Genomic DNA, 18,184 nt, shown 5'->3' on the forward strand with positions numbered 1-18,184 from the left:
TCGCAGCTGAACTGCAATTCAACCTATTTGCCATACAGGAACACCCTCCCAGTTCTCATCTGTGAAAACTCTTTCCTCTTCCAAAAATGCCAAATTCCACAAATCCAGTCCCCAAAAGAAACACACCAAAGCACAACTTCAGGAAAGGTTTCCATAGACCCATATTTCAAAAGTTTTAAATGTTTTCCTTTTAATTTTGGGCACCCACAGAACAAAGGTTCTCCAAAAGGCAACATTCACTGTTGTCTAATTGTCCAACTTACAAACTCTAAACAGACGAGCAAGAGGCTACTCAGCAGTGGCAGCTGACAGGTCTAAAAATGGATGAAGTGAAGAGGTCACATTGAGAGCACACTTTCTGTCACTGCTATTTAAATGCATGCAAGGCTCCATAATTGCTCATGGGAGTTGCCCTAGACACCAGTGGAGTGGAGGTTTGTACTTCGACCTCCACATGAGATGAGATTAAAATGGCTAGATGAAGGTAAAGACCAAAGGAGAGACGGAGGGACTTTCTTTGAGACTTCCAAGACAGCAGGGCTAAGAACACATAAACTTGAGGCAATCCTTGCACAAAGCAGTACTTACAGGGAGATTCACCTCAACCTTCCCTTCAGATTCCTCTTCCAAGCTCCTTTTTGAGTCCTCTTCAACCTCCTCCTGTGAAGGAGGAGGAGGAGCTGCCTAGTTAACACTCAATGGTAACAATGATCCACTGCCTTGGAAAGCGATCTCCTGTAGCTCATCTCTTCCTGTTACCTCCTACTGCTATCCTTGCTGGCAGGCTGCAGTTTCACAGAGGGTGCCAAGAATGTCCCAAAACCAAACTTGCTCTACCAGGAAGCAAGGGGCTTACCTCACCATATCCCTCAGTACATCAGAGGTGTAGAAGACATATCTGTGCTTCTCTGCCTCTTGTGGCCCTTCTAACCCTTTATCAGGGTGCACAGGGAGACAGGAAACTCAGAAGTAGAAAGGAGATACTCTAACATACACACAGAGTTTAACACAGCTACAGAGGACATAGTGGTTAAACACATCCTTTTTAAAATAAAAACTTCTGCTCTGCAGCTGGAAGCCTGATACGCTTCCTCACAGCTTTGAAATCAGAGCAAAACTTTTTTTTCCCAGGATGAGGAGGCCATGTTCTCCCCTGCTAAGGGCTGAGCTTCCTCAGGTCCTATCTATGCTGCTGCATGATATCTGGCAACTATATATAGTGAGAACCCTACTGAAGAGTTTCTGAGAGGGAGCAATGTTCTGAAGAGTCACACAAAAATAACATACGGTATGGCTAGAAGAGACTATTCTGAAACTCCAGAAAGCCTCAGGTACTTCTCACCAAGCGTAAGAATTAACCAAGTTAAAAAAGGCTCTTAATGTCTGCTTTTTACTTTGTTGTGTTTGCTTGAGTTATAGTTTCCCATCAGTGACGGACTTGGTCAGAGTTTTGTCTCAGAAGTAACTGGCTAAGGGGTCTGCATTTTGCAGTGTGACTAGGTCTAACAGGCTTAAAGCAGGATCATGTTAGATTTGGATAAAGAGCAAGCTCAGAACTAACAACAGGTTGGAAGCCTGACAGTAGTAAAGCCACCCCTGCCTGCTGTCCAACCCGCAGGTATCCCTCAGATCTCTGGCGATGTTGAAACATTACCTGCTTTAGCAACAGTAGTAGGTGGTGTAAATTGCTGCATGGGCTCAGATGGCACAGTATGAGCGGGAAGTAGCATGATTCCACCTTCAGCGACATTCTCCGGGGCCACTGTGGGAGTCTGGGTTTTCTCTGAGACACCTAGGGAAAAATCCAGTTTGTCTGAAGACGGGGAAGGTGTAGCAGCCTGAAAAATGAGTTATAGGGAAAGAGTTTCATAAGTGAGACATTTTTCACACTTCTAGATCTAGAGGTATACTGTTTTTTAAATAGTATGTAGGCAATGATTTAGGTTACTAGGAGATTTTATTCATATACAGAACATCTATCAAAGGAGGACTGTTTTGTTTTTTTTTTTTTCCCACCAGGCTTTGTAAGGAACGCTAATCATTTTCCAAGTTGCAGATGTAGAACAGTGTAGGCTATGGTCATCAAAATGAGGTAACCTGGAATACAACTAAGGCTATCAGTTCTCAAAATAATAAAGAACAGTAGGACAGGTCTAAATATGGTCATAAACCTTTAAAAGCCAATGACAGAAAGTCTGTGTGGTATTACTGTCTTCATGCTGTACACACAGACACAACAAACTCCTTGCATTTTACTACACCTGCTCAGACCAGAACTTGCTCATGCCTTCTTATTTCTTCATCACTAATAAAACGCTTCTGACTTCAGTCACCAAGCAGTAGTGTTCTTCTCACTGATCAACCTTGTCAGTAAATCAGAACTGCAGCAAAGGACACAGCAAGTTTCACAGGAAGAATTCATCACTGTGTTAGCCTTGCCCATCATCTTGCCTCACTCTCTGAGGCCTCATCATGTTTCAACGACACATTAGTCTCAACTGGCCAACAGCTTTTCCTTACATTCTCAAGACTTATTTCTGACCTAACATCTACAGAAAAGCATTTTGCCAATTATGGCTACTGTGCACAGCACATGAAGACATAACATACTGCTATTACTTGTATATAATCTATTCACTGAATAACAGGATTATCAAAGTTGGTAAAATGCACACTTGTATCACACAATGGCTGAGGTGGGAAGGCAGTTCTGGAGATAACCTAGTTCAACCCCTCTCCTCAAAGCAGGGGCAGCTACAGCAGGCTGCTTAGGACAACATCCAGTGAGGTTTTTAGTATCTCTGAGGACAGAGAATCCACAACCTGTCTGGAAAACCTGTTCCAGTGTTTGACCATCCTCACAGGAAAAAAGAAAAAGATGGGGTTTAGTGTTTAAATAGAATTCCTTGTATTTCAATTTGTGTCCATTACCTCTTGTCCTGTCACTGGGCAGCACTGAAAAGAGGCGGTTCCATCTTTTTCACTCCTGCCACAGTTATTTATACACAGTGTTAGGATCCTCTGAACCCTCAGAACTGAAGGCTGAACAGTCCCAGCTCCCAGCTCCTTTTCATATTTCAGGTGCTCCACTTGCACCCTGCAGCCTGTTTCCTCCCTTGGAAATCAGAGCAGCTCTGCCTTGGATGAGCACAGGAGGAAAAGCTCCCTGTGCACGGTGGGAACGTGAAAGCAATGTCAGGGACTGTTGCTTCCCAGCCTGTGAAGAAACTGAGAGCATGGAAGTCATCTGCAACTCCATCTCTGCCTTCAAAGAAGACAGAGAAAAGAACCCTGTGCAGCTAGAACAGTGACAGCAGTACTGGGGACTGTGGCTGCCTTCCTGTGAGGATGCTGAGGACCACACCAAGAGCTGCACCTCCAGATGGGTCCATAACACAGATGATGCAGGCACCTTTGTGGCCACACCTCCAGCTCTGCTCAATATGCAGATAGTAAGAAACTCTCTCTGAGCAGCCGAGACACCGGCAGCTGGATCACAGACTGCAGTTCCCTTAAGGTACTGCTTTCAGCATGCTAATCCTAGAGCCTCGGCAGGAATCTCAACCTTGACAACACTACCATGCACAGTCCTGCTTGACAAAAGGCCTTTCCTCTAGATAGCTCTCCTTTACATACTCACTACATCCCACACCTTCCAAAAAGATCTTCTTTATCACACTTTGGCAAACCACAGTGTTTCTTTGCCTTCCAAATTTGAGAGAAATCTATGTTTCTGAGCTTCATCTGGCTTTCCTCCTCTCCCAGCCGTTTGCAAATCTATCAGCTGAGAAGCAACCATCTTGGCTTTGTAGGACAGATGGGGACAGTCACCTCAAATGTACCTTTCCTGGGACACTCTCTTCTGCAACAGCACAAAACATAGAATCACAGAATAGTTTGGGTTGGAAGGGACCTTTAAAGGTCATCTAGTCCAAACACCCTCCAGTGAGCACCTCTAGGCTGCGATGGTATCAAAGTTAGATTGTATCTTAAGGCTCACTGTTCTGCACACATACTTTTGCCATTTCAGTCATTCCCTGGAAGAACGTCAGTTGTCACATATTTCATGCAACTTTCTTATTTACAAGTATTTTTCTTCCCGATGGTAATGACAATATTATCATTTTTACAGCAAAAGACAGGTAGTTGCTAGTTACAAAATCTGGTGGAATTTAGAGGAATTCAGTTAACATTGCTTCATTTCCTCTTCTGTCTAGCAGGGGTGTGTGTCAAACCCAGTAAATGTTGGCTTTACAGCTGGTTTCAACTTTCCGACCGATTCCACCCTGTTCTTAACAAACCAGGGCCCCTTTAACCTCCACTGATCAAACTGGATGGCATAAATAGAGAACAGGTGCATCTTACTTAAGTATCTGAATTAGGTTTTAAGGATTTAACTTAATTTTCTTATCGCCAGACTCAAGAAAAGGATTCTGAGAACAAAAACACCTTATCTACTTTAACCTGCTGTACATCATGGTCCAAAACGACCACTGTCCCTCCTTATGTACCTTGCCTCTCTTATATGTTTTAAAAGCATTATAAAAGGTATTTACTCAGCATCATTACATCTGTAACACCACTATGCATTAGTAACACGAAACCCACAGAACAGGCTTAATTTTATTGACGGATTAACCTTCAGATACTAGAGGGTCCACTAGTACTGCTCAGCTAACTTCTTCTAGTGAGTCACCAAGGGTCAGAAGGGAAGAATACTGTAACGCTATTACACCAGGTCCAAGCCTACTCATCTGTACACTTCCAAAGAACCACAGAATCACAGGAAACCCCACAGTGCTCCAAAAGGAGCTCTGCTCCTTATCACCTGATAGAAAAAGAGTCCTTTAGCAATTCATCTGCCTGTTAAGACAATCTTCTCCCCTTCAGCCTTTTCTACACTGTAACAGGATTGTAATTCATTTGAGTGTTAGGTTTACATTACAAAGCAATAACCTAGTGTGACTTGAAAAACAAAATAGTTGCAAAATGGTCTCACCGTACTCTGTCTGCTTCCTGAGGGGCAAACATACCTCTTTTTGCAAGGCATCATCAGGCTGTGCAAGAAGTTGAACAGCTGCTTCACTTTCAAGTGTCTTCCCAGGGAATGGTGTAATCTCTGGGAGAGCCGACAACCTCTCTACGGAGTGTTCAGTGACAGAGTTCAGTTCAGAGCTGTTTTTATTCAGCAGGCTTTCCACTTTCTCAGCCTCCCCATTTTTTTCAGTGAAGTCTTCCTGGTTATCTCCATCATCACCCACAGAAGAGTTGAAGCCATTTTCACCTGCCACCATCAAGACCCACTCAGGATAATCCGTGCTCTCCTTCTGCTCGTGTTTGATGTTCACCTGAAAGGGGTCCTGCTCCAACTCTTTATAATCATCAATATATTCAGGTATCTCCTCAAGGCTGTGATCTTTGCCAAGCAGAGACAGCTCCTTCAGGCTACTCAATTCCTCAGATGGCTCATTCTGGAGTCCCACAGATTGGATCATGCTTGGTATTACTTGCCTAAATCCTAGCATTGAAGCTGGCCTCTGAGAAGGCCTCAGCACAAAAGTAAGATAGGAGTTTACACTTTCAATTTTTTTAGGTTCACAATTCTCTTTGTGTTGGCAGTTCACAACGTAACAGTGTCGCTCAAACATCCAGGACAAGTCACAACCAGAGAGGTCACAACACGCTGCGATGCAGTCAGACACTGACATGGCATGAGGAACTCGCATAATTTTAGCAGTTTCTAAGTTGGGAGATATTACTGCACCTGAGTACATGGCTCCTTCTCTGCACTGTTCACAACTGGAACCTGAAACAACACCACCGTCATAAGGCACAACATTACAACCAAGCCATAATATAGTTTACCTTGACCAAATATGCTTATCACAAGAAATAAGACAAAAACAGGTGGTACCCTGCTTAAATAAGCTCATTTCTTTTAAATAATGTCACAACTACTTTCTTCTCAACATGTCACTTTGCAGTAGTATTTGTACTTGGGAGGATTTTTCACTGCAGGATCTTGATGTGTTCTGCAAAGTACCTCTTACTCCCTTGCTACAAATACACAGAGATGAAAGTGAGATGCCAATACTTAAAACCAAGAACAGAGCACGGAACACAAAAAAAAAAAAAAAATGGAGTACCTCCATTACCCCCATAGCATAGTGAGTAAAACATGTTTTAAAACAAAACTCAAATAAGATGCTGTAACATGCCATTGTTTCATTTGAAGGAGAAGGCAGCAAAAATCTACATAGGAGAAACATTTGCCATCTCACTTGAACTTCAGGAAGAGTCCCTCACACCAACATAATTGCTGGGCTTAATATAAAAGCTGGATCAAATTCTCAAACTTTTGCTGTTTTACCCAACTAGTTCATGTGAAATCCCAAGAGCTTGATCCAGTAGCGAACATCTTTCCTTCCTTTGCAGTGAAGCTGTCATCTTTCAGTATGATGTCAGAATTATTTTCACAGCACATCACAGACTAAGTGCCAAGTGTTCAAATCAAGGATGAATCAACATACTGTATGTCTCAGTCAATTTTTAACATCTTCTCTAGGGTTTTTTTCCCTGGTTATAACTGCTTTTCAGAATTCCTCTCTCCAAAATGCAACTTGAAAAATTTGATCACGGTTCAAAAAACAGTTAGGTTAAAATCAGGACATTATCTTAACATGGTTTTCAACTAGACTTGCTAAGTCAACCAATGAAAACAAATGTGACCACTGTGGAGCTAACACAATAATGGAAGACAAAGTTGACTCTGCATGCTTTGCACATCATTAACAGTTGAGTTCTGGCAGCAGAAACCTCATTACTCATAATAGTATATGGTAGGAGAAAAAAAAAAGGCAGCTTGTCCAATAGATTCCAGCTCAAATCTGTTGACACGATGGGCAGCAAAAATGAAATCAAGGAGTAGCAATAGACCAGCAATAGGGGTTAGGTCTGACCATGACCTAGAGCCTTGGAGATGCAGAGATTCTCCTACGCATGCAGCATGTGCTACCACCACACTGCAGTTCCCATCACATCATCTGGACTGAACTACACTCCTTCACAATACACAATCTGAATACAGCTACTGAAATGCCTGTGGGGCACCATACCGCCTGAGATGAACCTAGAGCTTGCAAAGTAGGTTCAGTTCAATGCAAAAAAAAACCCAAACCAAACAAAAAAATTACGCCACACACTGAGCTATAAAGAGGACAAGACTTTATCACGGTTTTGCAGAGCTGACTATTTGGAGTGAGGGAAAACATGAAACAAAAATTATAAAAAAGATCAATGACTTGCAAGTAGGTATAACTGAATAGGAAGCTGACAAAAAGGATAAACAGCTTCAAGTACCTTTTTTCTGACTGCAGTTACAACTTCACACAGAGCTGGGATGCTGTTTACTCTTCCACTTGATACTTTCAGTGAAAAAATCTATCCAGGGGAACATGAATTTAAAACAACCTATCCTGTTTTAACATAGTCAAGGCATGAAATACCTTTATCTGTACCCAGGAGATGCTCAGGATTTGCGCATTTTTTTCTTTCAAATTGCATATAAATATTCCCTCTACATTTCCTTTCACCTCCAAGAACATGAGACTCCGAATTGTCATGACAAGTCTCTCCCTTAAGTTGTCTCCACAACTTAGGACAGGGGAGCCAGCAAAGCTCTGGGTTAAAATGACATATAGGAGTCAGGCAGCCCATTAAACCATTCTGCCCTTTTTCAACCTGTATCAATTTAGTTAAACCTGGAAGTCAGCAGGGAGGTAAGAAACAGGACTTTAATATGGTAAAAAAGAAAAATTACTCTGTGTGAATGTGCAGTATTAGGTCTGTAACAACCCATTAGAATCAATACTTTAGGAACAGCACTATTAAGGTGGGTGAGAAAACTCCTTTGAGGGCTGTTTTCATCCCTTCCCTTCTTTACCTCAACCCTGAAGAAGAAAGTCACCAACCTGTTAAAAGAAATTTGAAAATGTCATTATTTTTATTTGTTCAGAAGAGAACGACCAACAATTCTTGTCTTAGAGACAGACTTACAGCACTGGAATAATCCAAAGCTCTAATCGAAGGTCAGACTTCAAGTCCTCACTCAGTGTGATGTCAAACAAATCTTCAAATCTCACTCTGCCACTTTCAGTTGGATACATCAGCTATTACACTGCAGAGTCAACTTCCAATGAAATGAATGGTTTCTCATTAGCCATAGAAACAACTCCAGCATATTCCTAAAATAATGCAATACTTTGAACCTAAATCTCCCAAGCAGGATTTGAGCCACAGACCTTAGCTACTCCTTTTTTCAAATGTCTAAGGGCCTTGGTTTCATCCCAATAAGGACTGGAAAAAAACATTAAGGCAACTCTAAATTAAATCTAACAGTGTAATCCAAATATCAAAGTAATCAAAGTTTCATCTCTTGCTTCAGCTAGAGTTACACCCAAGTTAAATTCTAGCAGTAGGTCGGCACAAATAGATGAATGTAGCAAGGTATTTCAGCCTGAGACTAGGTGTGTCCGTTAATTGTCTGCAGATGGAAAATCACAGAACCACAGACACAGAATGTTAGCGGTTGGAAGGGACCTTGAAAAATCATCTAGACCAATCCCCCTGCCAGAGCAGGACCACCTAGAGTAGGTCACACAGGACTGCATCCAGGCGGGTTTTGAATATCTCCAGAGAAGGAGACTCCACAGCCTCTCTCGGCAGCCCGTTCCAGTGCTGTGTTACACTTATAGTGAAAAAGTTTCTCCTTATGTTAATGGTTTAAAGGAAAGGAAAAAAAAACACAAAACCCACCCACACCTAAAGAACACTTTCCCCTCCCCCCCACTTTTTTTTTTTTTAACCAGGCTGTGGCTATGCTCACAATCCAGATGTGCCCAAATCACAGAGCAGAGCTGGCCTGTCAAAATAAGTCATCCAACCCACAGTCCACTCCCCCCTTAATTTACACATGAGCATCTAAGCACTGAAGCACTCAACAGACAGCTCATCTTTCCCATCAATGACACTGGATACTGCAGTTGGAGACTAGAAGGGTAGATGGATTGGCGCAGCTGTTACATCCCTCCATGAGGAAACACCAGACCACTTCCAATAGAGACACGGACAATGTCAACTAACCTGGCATACTGCATAACTCACTATAATCTCAGATCATAATCAGGCACTACACCATCTTGTCTCTCTGGAAAGACCTGCGGGAACCAGAACACACTACTAGAACATCTAGCCATGGCAGTGTAAGTAACAAAGAATGCACTGTGGCCCCAGGCTAGCGGTTCCACTGTCATTTCAAGGGCACAACTACATCTTAAAGTGTCCTTTGACACTCCTGCCCTGTGTTTCACATGTTAGATATGTGGGAAGAAAAGGATATTAATCTTATGCTTAAAGTCCAAGACCAGCAGTAGTGAAATGTGTTGAAAATCGATGGATTGTATTTAGAAACACCCTCCCCTAAGGTAAAGACAAGTATAGTGTGACGTCTGGCAAAGACTCTGGCAGGTCATGTAATCTATGTCTGGAGCAGACTGCGTGACTGCAATTACATGCCAATACATCTTTGCATTTTTGTTGGAGCTGTAATCTCAGAACAAAGCACCACAATATGAACACACAGTATGAGAAAACTGAGTCAGCCATGAGAACACCATTGTATCTGCAGAAATTAATTTCAATAGCAGTATTTACAAGGCCTGCCTCAAATGCCAGATTAGAATATGCCTGCTCAAGACGAGAGCTAGACTGAATTGATTACAAGGTGTTAGATTCTCAGTTGCAAAGTAAATTGTTGTGCAAAGCAACATCTTCTATCTCTCACAGGAAAAAAAAAAAATCATTAGCATAAAAACTATTGATTTTTATTAATGGCCAGAATAATTTAAATCTATTTCAATATAAGCTGATTTCATCAATAAATGAATACAAGCCAGTGAAATCAGACTGACATTCTAAGGAATGCCTATGTGGAGAAACTAGGAGCTCCATCCACAGGTTTGAAAAGTCAATCATCCGAATTGCATGAGATGCTGCGTGAGAGGCATGGTACATGGTATACATGGTACAGGTACACATTAATACCTATGGGCACATCCAGCTCAAGCCTTGTGAGAGGCACAAACATTAGTCAGCAGTACATATCTGTACCCATTACGTGATCCGCCTACTATTCTAGCTTTGGTTTTCATTGTATTGGGTTTACGTGGCAAGGTTTTGGTAGCCAGGGGTTGGAGGGAAATGGGCTGCAGGGGTGGCTTCTGCGAGAAAGACACCAGAAGCTGCCCCCACATCAGACAGAGCCAGTTTCAACACGAACCCACTGCTGGCGAAGGCCAAGCCAACCAGTGACGCTGGTAGCACCTCTGTGATAACGTATCTAAGAAGGGGTAAAAAACCCACTGTGCAACAGCAGCAGCCAGGAGAGAGGAGTGAGAATATGTGAGAGAAACAATCCTGCATACACTAAGGTCAGTGACAAAAAAGGGGGAGGAGATGCTCCAGGCACCAGAGCAGAGATTCCCCTGAAGCCTGTGGTGAAGACCACGGTGAAGCAGGTTGTCCTCCTGCAAGTCCATGGAGGTCCACAGTGGAGCAGATATTCACTCTGCAGCCCATGGAAGACCCGACACCAGAGCAGCTGGATGTGCCCTGAAGGAACCTATGACCCTGTGGAGAGCCCACGCTGGAGCAGGCTCCTGGCAGGAACTGGAGCCCCATGGAGAGGAGCCCATGCACAAGCACATTTTCTAGCAGGACCTGTGAGCCCATGGGCATCCACGCTGGAGCAGTTCTTGAAGAACTGCAGCCCATGGGAAGGACCCACACTGGAGAAGTTTGTGAAGGACTGCATCCTGTGGGAGGCACCCCACACTGGAGCAGGGGAAGGGTGTGAGGAGGAAGGAGCGGTAGAGGCAACGCATTATGAACCAATTGCAACCCTCATTCCTCATCCCCCTAAGCCACTCAGGAGAAGAAGTTAGAAGAGTTGGGAGTGAAGTTGAGCCTGGGAAGAAGGAAGAGGTTTTTAGATTTGTTCTTACTTCTCATTACCCTACTCTGATTAATCGTCAATAAATTAAATTAACTTCCCTATGTCAAGTTGGGTTTGCACTTGACCGCAATTGGTAGCTGATCTCCCTGTCCTGATCTCGGCCTGTGAGCTTTTAATCATATTTTTCTCTCCTGTCTTGTTGAGAAGGGGAAGTGATAGATCAACTTGCTGAGCACCAGGCAGCGAGCTATGGTCAACTCACCACATGCATGAAAAGTAGTCAAACACCATTAGCCAAAAGCCACCACACACACACACAAAAAAACCAATAAATGTCATCTAAACAGGAAAGAGTAGCCCACCTCTATTTATTCTGACAAACCACAGCATAGTCTCCAATATCCTTCTGAAGATATTCACTAATGGGCCCATTTCTCTATTCTCTCAATAATGCAACGTCAAGCCTTTCTCATAGTACATCAGCCTTCTCATTATCTGAAGTTAAAACAAGTGGTAAGAAATTTTTTTTTAAAGAAAAAGTAGCCTTTAGAAGCACAAGCTCATGTGCAGAGAAAAAACACAGAATGAACATCCAGCAGCTTCCTGAGCCTGGGTCAATTCATCTTGAAGCCTGCACAAAAAAGTCGTTTTGACTTAAAAGTGAGCATCCACTGATGCATTCAGCAACATATCCTGGAAATCAGCAAGTACCTTCCAGTTTAGATAGAGTTAATACTAATTGGATGGAAAATACTGCAAATTCTCAAGATGGAAATAAATAAATACTAAAATTTATACTAAAAAGATAATGTGATACTAGAATGTATTAGCCCCTAAACACTGTGTGCTGGTACCTGAGACACAGGGAGAGGCTTGGAATACAGCCAGCAGTCTGAGTGTAATGGTCTTGTTCTCAAGATAAACGAAGAGAGAGTAGCAAAACTGCAACTGAAGAATGAAAACAGGACATCCTATATGCACATGGAGGATATTCTAGCCTGCTAACAATTAGCAGCATTATCAAAAGCATAAAACTGACATTCTCTACAGACAAAATTAATAATTTACTGCACATTACTGCCTTCTGTTGAAGTTGGTGTGGTTTTTTTGTAAAGATGCTGGCATAGACCCTACAGCAGTATCTCACTGGAGATCATTTTACTTATTTACAAAAGGCATTCTTATTGTTCACCACAGCAACAAAAACCTCAGCTCCATGTTTTCCTCAAAAAGCTTAACAGTATGAGATCCTCAGGGTGATCTTGAGGACTACTTCAAACCTACTTCAAAACTACAAGCGCAGCTGTACTTAATAACTATCCCCTCTCATCAAACATTTCCAAATTCAGCAGTCAATTTAAGCCTTAGCACATTATCAAGGCTCTCCCTCATGAAACAGCCAATCCCATTTATACTACAAGAGATGAAAGGCAGATAACTGAGCATTTTTTTCTCAATTCCTGCTAATATAGATACTACTAGTATCTCCACAGCCAGAATTCAAATACTGTCTTTTAAAGAAATAAACCCCTTATTTGCATATAGTGTTCTGTAGTTGCCATGTCAAAACTGCCTGTATCAGATTAAGCCTCCCTATGACACAGAGGCAGTATTAAGAATTACTATCATTCTTCACTTGTCTGATTATGGAAATAATCTACCTATCTCTGTGGCGAAAGCAGAAACTTACAGGACTTTCCTGTGGTCTTTGAAAGGAAATACATGTCTGTAGAGCAGATGATGTGGTGAGAGATGTAAACAAATGCATTTATGCTTCTTGTAAATCAACCATCCTATGATACTTCAGAAGAAAAAAGGTAGCTTAGAACACAAGCAATACATCATTCTTAAATTGCTGTCCTGTAAGAGAAAAAGAAGGAAAACTCTTTGAACTCTCCCACTACCCCCTTTTGCCCCATGCACCTCCCCTAAACCTGCCCTATAGAAATTGGCTCCAAACAGCAACTCACAACTGCCAGTTATTAAGCTGTACCTTACAAGAACTTTTCACACTGAGGAGTCATAGGATTTCCCAGCTCTGGCCTTCTTCATATTTCATTCACACCGGCATACACACTCCAGGAGCATTTGCTTCACTCATTCTGTGTGACAGACACACAAGTAGTAAACTCCTACCTGTTATTGCCCACAGTAACAGGCAGAGAGCACCAAGTCCAAATGCCATGCTGCACCAGGGAGGCAGTGATAACTGTTTTTCGAGCCCACTGTGTGGAAATGACATGTCTTAACGTCAGGTTCCTCTAATGTTATTCAGTACCCTACTGAGGCCATGAAGCACTGCAATAGACAGCACAGAAAAAAATAGGTCAGATGTCTGCAATAATTAGAATGTCACAATAAAAGCCCATAGACAGGTTAAATGCAGGCTTTATTATTACTTACTGATTTTTGATGGATGACATAGTAGATCAGGCAAGATGAAGATACTGAACAAATTACTTACCTGGAAATCTCATTCGCTGAAGATGCAGAAATGTATCAGAAAGACTGGCATGCTTGGGCTCCTGTACCTCAAAACCCCCAAATATTCTGTCTGCAGTTATCCAGACCCTGGTTTTGCTCTGAGACTTTAAAAAGAAACTGAGGAATCACGGACAGTATTATCTGTGCTAAAATCCGTGCAGTGTTAAGTTAGCTCTTGAGGCAGCACTCAAGCTATTCTCTCCCAGCTCCCACAGCAATGCAAGCAGACACTTCTCCAGAATTTCTAGGAAGACATTCCTTGCCAGGACACTAAATTCACCAAATAAAGCAGCCTAAGCAAGAAATAGGACTACTAAGGAACAAATAGTTCAAAGGAACATTACTTATGCAAGAAAAAAAGTTCGCTTAGCCAAACTCACAACTGCCCCCACATAAAGGATCCTAAGTAGATCGCTTGACCAAAAACCACTTTCTGTAAATGAACACACAGGCAGTGCTTGCTTCCCAGAACAGCCCTTCCCAAGGCAGAGTATCCCAGTCAATTCCCGTTGATGTTCATTATGTGATGTGGTAATGACTTTCATAGTTCAGCTGCCTACAGAAATACTGCTAAGTGGCTGCCCCTGACGGTTCTTTGCCACACACAATTTTGTAGGATGAAAGACTATCATCTTGCTTTTTTCCCTGGCAAGGAGAAAGTTACTTAGACGTGCTACTCTTGCTAAGGCTGACTGAACTAGAGTAGAACTTCTAGCAGCTCAGCAGCTGGACTTCTGCTCTCCGAGAAAGGATCTTTTATAAATGGCCTGTCTATAAAGCACTGCAGCAACTGGAGCCTGGTCCGCAGCTTGTACTTTTGTGACTGAGCAATAAACCCCGACAATGGAAGAAGGCTCCAAGGAGATGGGCAAGGGTGATGTGCCCAGGGAGCTCAGGAATAAGGCAGGGTGTGACTGACCACAACTTTTGCAAAGTAACCCATGTATTCATCTCAACACAAAGGGGACTAGAGGTTGGCCTTTATTTTAGGCATAGGTGTTCTTAAACACCTATCAACAGCTGAGTGGATCAACTGATGGTGTAAATGTTTCTCCCATTTAGTTCATTAAAGAGTCATGAATGTCTCTCTGAGCTAGCCAGAGCAGCATGGGGGAAGCGAATACGAATACGTAGCTCAGCCCAAGAGTGAGTATAAAAACTGAACAATTAACAAAATAATTTTGAAAAGAGCAATGGGCCTGAGCTGGCTTCAAGCCACATGTTCCTTCTCGGTGACAGAGGATGCCCAGAGTTGCGACGGTGAGCTTATAGAGACTAGTAACAGGAATGACATTGGTATTGCGACTGAACTGTATAATGCCACTGCTGTACTGTTCCAAGTATAATGTACATTTGTTGCAAATCTGCAGTGGGTAAAAAGAACTTATCTACACAAAGTTAGATAAGTAGAGACGTCCTTTATTAACAATGCGCACTGTGTGCACAGGGGACATGGGATCCTTCCCAAAGATGTCCGCCTGCACATTGCAGTCAACAAATATTTATATATTAAATTCATAAATATTTAGTTTATACAACGCATATTTAATTTCATCCTCTCGATGATTGGTTCTTCTCTCGCTTCTGATGTAAATTAGCATGCAGCCTCTGTCGTAGTCTTCTATTGTTCTCTTTTGAGTAGGTGGTATAATTTGGGTAGGTGGTATAATTTGGGTAGGTGGTCCATGAGTCGGAGGACTCGATCACTCCCCGAATTGACCAAGTATGGTCAGGAAACATGTCCCTGGCTCGTAGGCTCTTGGCTCGTACCTGTTTTGGTCATGATTCAAAGATTATACACAATGGGTACCATCATAAATCCTATCTTGCAGACATCTTGGACTACAACATACTGTCCTTGTTTCTAACCACTAACAGATTATTGGTTAATGAAAACCTTAGGTCTGGAATTTTACAGAGGCATGCCAGCAGCATAAGGAATACAGATTTTATTTTATATTTGATCATTTATTCTATTTGAGACTTATCTACCTAAAATTATCACTAGTCATGCCTACTAATATCCATTAATTAGAATTCTTGATATTCAAATCAGAATAAGAGGGGTAAGGGGTTTTCCAACAGCATCACTGGTGCATAACAGGTTTCAAGTTTCTCTAGTTTCTAAACCGCAATCACCTGGTGAAGTTTCTATGCTTACAGGTTTCAAAACACACAGAGTTCTAACATTCTAAATCTGATGATTTTATGCAACAATTTCAGCACATTTTGTATTGCTCTGCTAAATCAGAAATCCTGTGTCACATCATGTCTCTTCAAATAAGTAAACCTGGTATTAAACATTATACCCTCCACATGCAGAATATCTAAAAGAACCTGGTCAGACAGTACTGGACTCTGACAACTGGACAGAGCTCAGAGGGCTGTGATCAGGAGTGCTGAGTCCAGCTAGAGGCCTGTAACTAGCATTATCCCCCAGGGGCCAGTATTAGGGCCTCTTATTCAGTGGATTCATCAATGACCTAGATGAAGGAAAAGAGTGTACCGTCACCAAACTGAGCTGGGAGGAGTGGCAGATATAGCGGAAGGCCGTGCTGCCATTCAGTGAGATCTGGACAGGCTGGAGAGCTGGGCAGAGAGGAACCAAATGAATTTTAACAGGGACAAGTGTAGGGTCCTGCACCTGGGGAGGACTAACCCCATACACCAGTACAGGTTGGTGGTCGACCTGCTTGAGAGTAGCTCTGTAGAGAGGGACCTGGGAGTTTTGGTGGACAACTATGGATGGGTTATGACCATTAGCCAGCAATGTGCCCTTGTGGCCAAGAAGGCCAATGGCATCCTGGGTTGCATTAAGAAGAGTGTGGCCAGCAGGTCGAGGGAAGTTGTCCTCCCACTCTACTCTACCCTGGTAAGGCCACACCTGGAGTAGTGTGTCCAGTTCTGGGCCCCCCAATTCAAGAAGAACAGGGAACTACTGGAGAGAGTCCAGCAGAGGGCTATGAAGATGATGAGGAGACTGGAGCAACTCTCCTACGTGGAAAGGCTGAGAGACCCGGGGCTCTTTAGCCTGGAGAAGAGAAGACTGAAAGGCAACACTTTCAAATATCTAAAGGGCGGGTGTCAAGAGGATGGGGACAGGCTCTTCTCAGTGGTGCCCAGCAACAGGACAAGGGGCAATGGGCACAAACAGGAGCACAGGAAGTTCCACCTCAACACAAGGAAAAAACTTCTTTACTCTGAGCGTGACCAAGCACTGGAACAGCCTGCCCAGGGAGGTTGTGGACTCTCCTTCTCTGGAGATATTCAAAATCCGTCTGGACACGTCCCTGTGTCACCTGCTCTAGGCTAACCTGCTTTGGTGGGGGCGTTGGACCAGATGATCTCCAGAGGTCCCTTCCAACTCCTACCATTCCCTGATTCTGTAACTTCTCCTCAAGTCTTGCATTCCCCAACTGATCTTCTGTCCTTCCATCAACTATAAAAGTGATCTGGTTTTGTAAGAGGCAAAAAGCCCAAAAGTTCTTATTTTTTTACACCATATCCTTCCAAATGTCCCGCTTAAGAGTGCGGCCACTGAAATGCCTGAGCCCTGGGCAGTGTCAGGGTACAGTATCATCAGCAACTGAACAGACATGAGCACTTCAGCGTAGGACAGGAAGAGTGTTTAAGCCAGTCCTCAAGGTCCCACAATGTGGAGCACCATCTTTTTATTTCACTGTAAAGGTGATGCAAACACCAAAATTGTTTTATTTTGCACCAAAATGAACTATGCAGACTCACACAATCACTCCACAGAATGGTTGAGGGTGGAAGAGACTTCTGGAGGTCACCTTGTCTACCCGCCCTGACTCAGGGCAACCTGGAACAGGCTGCCAAGGACTGTGTCCAGACAGATCTGAGTATCTCCAAGGATGGAGACTCCACAATCTGCCTGGGCAACCTGTGCCAGTACTCACAGTAAGAAAGTGTTTCCTGATATTCAGAGGGAACATTCTATGTTTCAGTTTGTGTCCATTGCCTGCTTGCCTGTCACTGGGCACCACCTGGCTCAACCTTTTTTACACCCTCTCTCCAGGTATTTGTGAACACTGAAGAGCTCCCTCCCAGCCTTCTCCAGGCTGAAAAGCCCCAGCTCTCTCAGCCTTTCCTCATAGGAGAGACGCTCCAGTCTCTTAATCATCTTCAGTGGACTCTCTCCCATAGCTCCCTATCTGTCCTGCACTGGGGAACTCAGAATTCGACACAGTAGCCAAGGTATGGCCTCACCAGTGCTGAGTAGAGGGGAAGGATCACCTCCCTTGACCTGCTAGCAATGCTCCTCCTCATGCAGCCCAGGATACCATCAACCTTCTTTGCAGCAAGGGCACAGCACTGGCTCATGGTCACCTTGGTGTCCTCCAGGACCCCTAGGTCCTTTTCCACCAATCTGCTTTACAGCTGTGTGGTCCCCATGGAGTTGTTCTTCCTCATGGAGTTGTTCTTCCCCATGGGCATTTCCACTTGCTGAACTTTATGTCGTGCCTCTAGGCCCATTTTTCCAACTTGTTGAGGTCCTTTGGATGGCAGCACGACCTTCTGGCCTATCTGCTACTCCTCTCAGCTTCGTGTCGTCAGCAAACTTGCTGAGGGTACACTCTGCCCCATCATCTAGATCATTAATAAAGATGTTAAACAGTACTGACCTCTGGGATACACCTCTAGTTACTGGCCTCCAACTAGACTTTG

The 18,184-nt window shown here is 43.3% G+C and overlaps 1 protein-coding gene across 2 annotated transcripts in view; it reads right to left on the reverse strand.

Moving 5' to 3' along the window:
* The window catches only part of KIAA0319 (KIAA0319 ortholog), a 36,879-nt gene extending 23,683 nt beyond the window's left edge, over positions 1-13,196 (reverse strand). For both annotated transcript variants that reach the window (XM_009951447.2, XM_009951446.2), the window contains exons 1-3: positions 13,148-13,196; positions 5,034-5,806; positions 1,655-1,838 (exon numbers count right to left, since the gene is read on the reverse strand). In XM_009951447.2, coding sequence (XP_009949749.1) covers positions 1,655-1,838; positions 5,034-5,806; positions 13,148-13,196 — 1,006 coding nt within the window. The remainder of the gene's footprint in view (positions 1-1,654; positions 1,839-5,033; positions 5,807-13,147) is intronic.
* Between the last annotated feature and the right edge of the window lie 4,988 nt (positions 13,197-18,184).

Source organism: Leptosomus discolor, chromosome 8, assembly GCF_034619465.1.
Source record: "Leptosomus discolor isolate bLepDis1 chromosome 8, bLepDis1.hap2, whole genome shotgun sequence".
Lineage (NCBI taxonomy): Eukaryota > Metazoa > Chordata > Aves > Leptosomiformes > Leptosomidae > Leptosomus > Leptosomus discolor.